The sequence below is a fragment of the Triticum aestivum genome, chromosome 7A, assembly GCF_018294505.1.
Source record: "Triticum aestivum cultivar Chinese Spring chromosome 7A, IWGSC CS RefSeq v2.1, whole genome shotgun sequence".
NCBI classification, from domain to species: domain Eukaryota; kingdom Viridiplantae; phylum Streptophyta; class Magnoliopsida; order Poales; family Poaceae; genus Triticum; species Triticum aestivum.
This window is the reverse complement of record NC_057812.1, coordinates 208981279-208988401: the sequence shown is the minus strand read 5'-3', so window position 1 is coordinate 208988401 and position 7123 is coordinate 208981279. Positions and strand designations below refer to the sequence as shown.

The window sequence follows — 7123 nt, the reverse complement described above, 5'->3', positions numbered from 1 at the left end:
GGAGCATTTTTTGCCTGTCGTTTGATTGTGTGCATTGGCTTGGCAAATACAAGTGCTCGGTGTTTGGTTGCATACATGCCATGTGATTAAGAGTTAAAACCTGCACATTACACACCGAGTTATAGTAGAGTTCTTGGCAGTGTGCTCGCGATGGCGTCGTCAGTGTAGGCCGAGGACAAGGTGGCCGAGAGGAACGACGCCGTCGAGGGCGCCGAGCACAACATGGCGTCCACCCGACAAGATTGACAACTACACATAACACTACGCCATGGTGCCGAAGCGGATAAAGATGAAGGAGAAATGCAGTTTGGCAGTAGCTTGTGATCAAGATTTATACTACTTGAGCTCATAGATCAACACAAGTCAAGAACTTATATTAGCGTCACGGTATACTCCTACCATTCACTAGTGCAGCAACCTGCTATACAAACGGTTTTTAACCCCTTTTCACGACGGTATTTTAAACCGTCGGCCTGCCTGTGTGCGAGGGGGTGGTCCTTCCCACACGTCCCAGAAACCGCCGGGATAGGTCCTCCGGTCACACATGCGGAGCAAAAAGTGCTCGTGTGTGATCGGGCAAGCTATCACATACAATTATACATGCTCAATTGTTTCCGTTCGTATGTACGTCCCACACAGTGAATCCCACACAAAAATTTTCATTTTTGTGCACATCACACAGTGAATCCCAGACAAACGTTTTCTTTCGTACGTACATCACACACGATTTCCTCCATCACATCGTCTGTGATAGGGTTACCATTACAAACGATAATAATAATTTTATTGTTTTGTGTTACTGGCGCTCGTTTCTTCTCTCTCGGAAGAAAAAGAGAAAATGGAGACGCTTCCGTCTGACCTATTACGTATTTCGAGCGGGAATGCTTTCTTTCTGTCCGGTGTGCGAGAGAGTAGCAGTAGTAGACGTACTCATGCAGCATGCGCCACCAATAATAGCCCTCCCCTCCCGCCACCGACCGATCTGCAGGAGTCGACAATGGCAGGGCCGCGACTACTACTCGCTCCCTCCTCTCCCCCCATGCATACTTTAACCAAGCCTGAATTATTATTATATGCATGTCCACATACATGTAAACTCTGGTCGTCGGACGTGTTCCAGCACAGCGATTCCGGAGAGTCGTCGCAGCCACGTTCTCTCAAGCCCCAACGGCAAAAGGGAGATGATCATGGTAGACGGCAACATGTATGCCCCGCCATTTCATTTCCCGGAGGCCTCTGCTCTGCTCTGCTTCCCCCTCTTCCTCCCCGGCTGATTTCCGTTCTCGTCCCGATGCAGCGGCATGGGAGCTGAGGCTGCATTGCTCGGCCGATCGGTTCGCCTCAGCCTCAGCCTCAGGCGACGGCCCTGCGTGGTTCGGGCCTTGCTCTGATCCGTCCAGGCGTCCGCTATCTTTTGTGATCCTGAGGTACCGTCCGTGGATCGTTACTATGATCTTCTTCCTTCTCATGCCTGTGAATCGATTGTTCAGAACCACTACTGTCTGCTCTTTTCTTATGGTGATGCCTTTTCATGTTTGCATGGAATGACTTGTTTTATAGTAGTATTTCTTTTCCTGGGGATTATTTTGTTCCTTGTTAGTAGTATTCTTTTTTCTTTTCTTTTTTTAGGATATTGTTAGTAGTATTCTTTAGCATATGCTCATGTTCTGAAGAAAACGAAGTTTCCACGTAATTAGTTGGTCCTCTTAGCGATCGAGCTGGAAGAATCTTGTACCGTACTTCCCAGTTGGTTGTTGCAAGCTAGCAGAACATGTGTTGGAAGTGGAACAAGTGCATCAACTTTTTGCTGAAATCCTACATTCAAGTCAACCGTTTTGGATTTTGTCGGTGGGATATGAATATGATGGAGTGGAGGCCCATGATCTAATCTAATTCTAATACACCATGCCCTTCTCCCGTTTCTATTTTTTAAAATTTTCAGCCAAGAGGTCATCTTAAACTGGACTAGGATTTCCTACCATGGCCCGAATATCCACGTCAGATTTTTAGGCATGGCAAATCGACCGTTTTCCATAACAAATTATGTTTGCTGAGTATGGCAAATTTAGTTCGTAATAATGTGTCTTGAACTCTAGATCAAGAGAAAATACTGCACAAACTAGTGGGGTCACCTTATATCCTTGGCCTGAAGAATTTATTTGGAACCTAGCATTAGGCTTCAGCAATTTTGCATGATGTGGCTTCAGACCTTTTCCTTTTCTTTTTGGAAGAATGTTTTTGTATGTGATGAATACTGTTTATATTCTCATTTGAAGACATGGTGCATTTGTTCTGAACTTCTGACCGTTTCCCTCCTTTTTACAGCGCTGCACACAATGAGAACTCTGCTCCAAGCTAAAGGCGGTGGTCGCGGTGCCGGTGCCGGTGCCGCCGACGCGGCCGCCGATGCAGTAGACACCGTGACAGGTACCACGCCGCCGCCCTCCTCCACCGACGATTCGCCGCCGCCTCCTGCTTCCGACCCTCCTCCTTCACCCTCGTCGTCCTCTTCTCCACCGCCGCCTTCCCCGTCATCTCCCTCGGACCCACCGCCGTCTCCGTCTTCGCCCCCGCCATCACCGCCACTCGCGCCGCCTCCTTCGCCCGCGGCGTCTTCTCCCCCTCCGCCGGAGGTATCGCCGCCTCCTCCGCCGGTGGCATCCCCGCCGCCTCCACCTGATGCATTCCCTCCTCCGCCACCCTCCCCGGTCTCTGCTGCCCCGCCCCCGGCAGACGCCGCACCGCCCCCGCCTGATAATGCCCCGCTGCCACCGGATAACGCGGCCGCGCCCCCGCCTTCTCCCACTCAGGCGGCGCCGCCAACGCAGTCGCAGGCCAAGCCGCCTTCTTCCAAAGCGTCGCCTCCGCCTGCCGCCGAGGAGCCAACGGCGTCTCCGGTGGTGGACGCCACGCCGCCACCGAAGCAACCCGCCGTGGATTATGCGCCGCCTCCGTCGGCGCGGACGAGCTCATCTGCCACGGCGCACTCACCTCCTGCCTCAGCGGTAACACCGCCCACGGCTGATAGAAGCGTGACGGCACCGGCACCGCCAAGCACCGGTGGCGGCATGAGCTCCGGCGCCACGGCGGGCGTGGCAGTCGTGGCCGTGATCGCCTTCCTCTGCTTCGCGGGCGTGTTCGTCTGCCTGACGAAGCGGCGGAAGCGGAAGTACTCGGACCAGTACTACCCGGGCTTCGCCGCGCCGCCGTACACGCCGCAGCACATGTCCGGCGAGGCGCCGTTCCTACGGGTGCCGTCCGCGCCGGGGTCGGGGAACTTCAGCCAGCCGGGAATGTCGGCGATGATGAGCCAGTCGTACGGGAACCAGCAGCAGCAGCAGCAGCAGCAGTACCAGTACCAGCAGCAGCCGCCGCCGCCGCAGTTCGCGTCGGCGAACTACAGCAGCACGATGGGGAGCCAGGGGCCGGCTCGGAGCATGGCGACGTCGGGCGACCTCAGCGTGGGCAACAGCAAGTCGTTCTCGTTCGACGAGCTGTACGAGATCACGGGCGGGTTCTCGCGCGACAAGCTGCTCGGGGAGGGCGGGTTCGGGTGCGTGTTCAAGGGCACGCTCGGCGACGGCCGGGAGGTGGCCGTGAAGCAGCTCAAGGGCGGCGGCGGGCAGGGGGAGCGCGAGTTCCAGGCGGAGGTGGAGATCATCAGCCGCGTCCACCACCGCCACCTCGTCTCCCTCGTCGGCTACTGCATCTCCGAGGACCACCGCCTCCTCGTCTACGACTTCGTCGCCAACGACACCATGCACCACAACCTCCACGGTAGGACACACACCACCACGATCTCCACTTCACCTACCAACTTCTTGAACGGCAATGGCTTACTGGTGCGTCTAAATTGCTCTGCTTGCAGGGAGGGGGAGGCCGGTGATGGACTGGCCGACGAGGGTGAAGATCGCGGCGGGATCGGCGCGCGGGTTGGCATACCTGCACGAGGATTGTAAGCTGCTTAACTTTGCTCCTACGGAGTACTCTGTTGGTGTGTGTTGGGTTGAAATTTACAGCTGAATTTCTCATTGCTCTCGGTTGTTGTACAATAGGTCATCCAAGGATCATCCACAGGGACATCAAGTCATCCAACATCCTGCTCGATGACAACTTCGAAGCTCAGGTTCTGCACTTCTTACACTGCAAAGCTGAACTGCCGTGATCTCTCTGAATAAATGGATGGTAATGTTCAGTTACTGACGAAACCTGAATGCCGTGTTCATCGTAATCCAGGTCGCGGATTTCGGGCTCGCCAGGCTCGCGGAGAACGACGTGACGCACGTCTCCACGCGCGTGATGGGCACATTCGGGTAAGTAAATCATCTTTGCAGACTCATTCATCTCGGCACGTCGACAGAAAACGAGGAAACATTGTCAAAACTCTGTTTGCGCTGACTGAAAACGAACAGGTACTTGGCGCCGGAGTACGCTTCGACGGGGAAGCTGACGGAGAAATCGGACGTGTTCTCCTTCGGCGTGGTGCTGCTGGAGCTCATCACCGGGCGGAAGCCCGTCGACTCGTCCCGCCCCCTCGGCGACGAGAGCCTCGTGGAGTGGGTAAGAAAGACCACCAGCAGCAGCAGCACTGACTGCAATGCAATGCCACTGTATCCGTCACTGACAGCGTGCTGCTCGTGCCATTGTCGCAGTCGAGGCCGCTGCTGAACCGCGCGATCGACGAGCAGGAGTTCGAGGAGCTGGTGGACCCGCGCCTCGACGGCAACTACGACGACGTCGAGATGTTCCGCGTCATCGAGGCGGCGGCGGCGTGCATCCGGCACTCGGCCGCGAGGAGGCCCAAGATGGGGCAGGTACGTAGTACGTGCGGGCGAGGAAGAAGAACCACCTCCAAACTAACTAACCTTCGATGGAGCCTGGCAACGTCTCGCCATTGATTGACTGCTTCGTCGTGGGCTGTGTTGCAGGTCGTTAGGATCCTGGACAGCCTGACCCTGAACGACGTGGACCTGACCAACGGCGTGCAGCCCGGGAAGAGTCAGATGTTCAACGCCGCCAACACGGCGGACATCAGGCAGTTCCAGCGGATGGCGTTCGGCAGCCAGGACTTCAGCTCCTCCGAGTACACCCAGTCCAAGGCCAGCCTGAGCGGCAGGAGGGATCTGTAGCCACGCGAGAAGAAAAGGATCCATGAGAGCTTGCTTCCGACGATTTTGTTTCTGTTCATCTCTTGATTCCTTTTTATTATTTTTTAGAGTGAATTCCACTTTTTACCCCATATTTATACATTCGTGACACTAATTACCCCTTCGAGTGAAAATTCGTCTAGAATATCCCTTTTGAAATCTTTGGACCCTTGTTTTTTGATGCGTGTCCATCAGGTAAGGTGTGAGGTGATGCCCTGTATCCAAAAACATGTGGACGGCCACAAGGAGTGGAACAGATAGGCAAGAGAAGCTTGGACAAGATCGCCAATGATGCCCTCCGATCCTTACAGTTTTTTTTTACGAATCAATGACGCAACATGTCGATCCTATCGACCATAAACAAACAAAATGTAAAACTGGGATAAAACCGTCTTAAAAGTCTCCAAAATCTGACATTTCACAAATGTGACAAAGTTCCGCTAAATAGGGTAATATGTGTCACAAATGTACAACTACAAGGTAAAAAATGGAATTCACTCTATTTTTTACAGTGAATTTGTATTTGTTGTCTTACTGTATGTTTGTGCCTTTGATGTGTACATTAACAGGGGTATATGCCCACAGGGTTATGTATTTTTAGCTATTCTGAAGAGATATAAATTGTTTTTCTCATCTGCTCACGGAACTAAAAACTAAGGCCTCGGATGAACAGTAAATTCCGAAAAAATACTACTCCCTTCGAAAGTTGTACTAGAGTTGTGACAATTAATTTGGATGCGAAGGGAATAATTTTTTTGAAAAAGATCTGATTTTTTTACAAATAAACATTGAGTTGTTTTATACACCCATGCAAAATTTTGCAATGAAATCACATTTGTGAAAGTGTGGACAAAAAAAAAAAACAAAATCGATGCTTCAAAATAATCTTTTTAGAGCATCGATTTTTTCCCACATCTCCACAAATGTGATTTCATCCGAAAAATTTGCACGCATGTACAAAAAACATCAATGCTTCTTGCCCTCAAAAGGATACTTTTTATTTTTTTTACTATTTATTCCGACTTTACTGTTCATCCGAGCTCCAGTGAGCTCGAATTCACAGACTCCATGTCCCTGTGAATATTATTGTTGTACGCCCTTATGCACAAGCCATGTCATTTGAAATCACTAAATTCTTAAAAGATGAGGGAGGCGTTGAAATGGAATCAACAGGCCGAAGTAAGACATCTTCTGGAGGGCACACAACATGTTTAGGATTTGCTAATTTTTATCGTCTTGCCAATGGTAAACATATCAAATAACACATCCTTCAACTCGAATAACACGGGGAGATCAAGCTCAAAGTGCTCGCCGGGTTTTGGCACCACTATCTATATCTCCCAAGTTACCAAGGTATTCAATGAGAAAGAGGCCATTTCTATGAGGAAAAGAACGTTCTTACGCATGTGGCATCATGTAATCTTGTTTCTTTTCAGCCAATTTAGTCTTGTTCCGGTCATGGTGGTCCTTGTACTTGCGTGTGTGCATTGTTGGATCTACTAACCTGCAAAAAAAAAGATTGCATTCATAATTCGATGAAGAGGCATGATGATCTTAGACATTCACCAAGAAAGAGGTAAGAGATGCAGTTTCCCAAAGGGAAGATAACAAGACACTACACATTGATGGCTTCTCTATAAAATATCTTCCATTTTTTGGAGCCTATCAAACCTTAATGTTGGGCTTATCACTCACTACCTAAAAAGTTACCTATCGGTAACTTATAGGATTACTTGTTTGTTCCACGCCACATTTCATTTTTATTCCACAAACCATACTGTTGTTATGTCTCGAAATGTTATATGTTGTACCCACATGAAATTTTTCCCTAGGTGGTTTATTTTAGATGGTTGGTTACCATAAAACCCTTACACAGGTATACAAGAAAGACATGACAGAGTGATATTCAAAACTGGTTTCGAAAGACAAAAAAGGTTGATCGGTCATTTCTTCAACAAAGTTTTACTCATGAAAGT

At 50.5% G+C, this 7123-nt stretch overlaps 1 protein-coding gene across 1 annotated transcript; it reads left to right on the top strand.

Annotated features, from left to right (window-relative positions):
- Positions 1-1212: 1212 nt before the first annotated feature.
- Positions 1213-5439, top strand: LOC123150978 (proline-rich receptor-like protein kinase PERK8). Its single transcript, XM_044570774.1, has 8 exons — positions 1213-1427; positions 2326-3777; positions 3869-3955; positions 4056-4126; positions 4237-4313; positions 4413-4560; positions 4653-4814; positions 4929-5439. Exons 2-8 carry the CDS (start codon positions 2337-2339, stop codon positions 5127-5129), a joined length of 2187 nt encoding a protein of 728 aa, XP_044426709.1. The 5' UTR covers positions 1213-1427; positions 2326-2336; the 3' UTR covers positions 5130-5439.
- The last annotated feature ends 1684 nt before the right edge of the window (positions 5440-7123 follow it).

What these genes read in the sequence shown, in the direction of transcription:
- LOC123150978 (XM_044570774.1), top strand. Translation starts at nt 2,337, where the DNA reads ATGAGAACTCTGCTCCAAGCTAAAGGCGGTGGTCGCGGTGCCGGTGCC. An exon ending in GGCATACCTGCACGAGGATT is followed by an intron (nt 3,956 to 4,055) that starts GTAAGCTGCTTA and finishes GTTGTACAATAG; the next exon opens with GTCATCCAAGGATCATCCAC. An exon ending in ACGAGAGCCTCGTGGAGTGG is followed by an intron (nt 4,561 to 4,652) that starts GTAAGAAAGACC and finishes CCATTGTCGCAG; the next exon opens with TCGAGGCCGCTGCTGAACCG.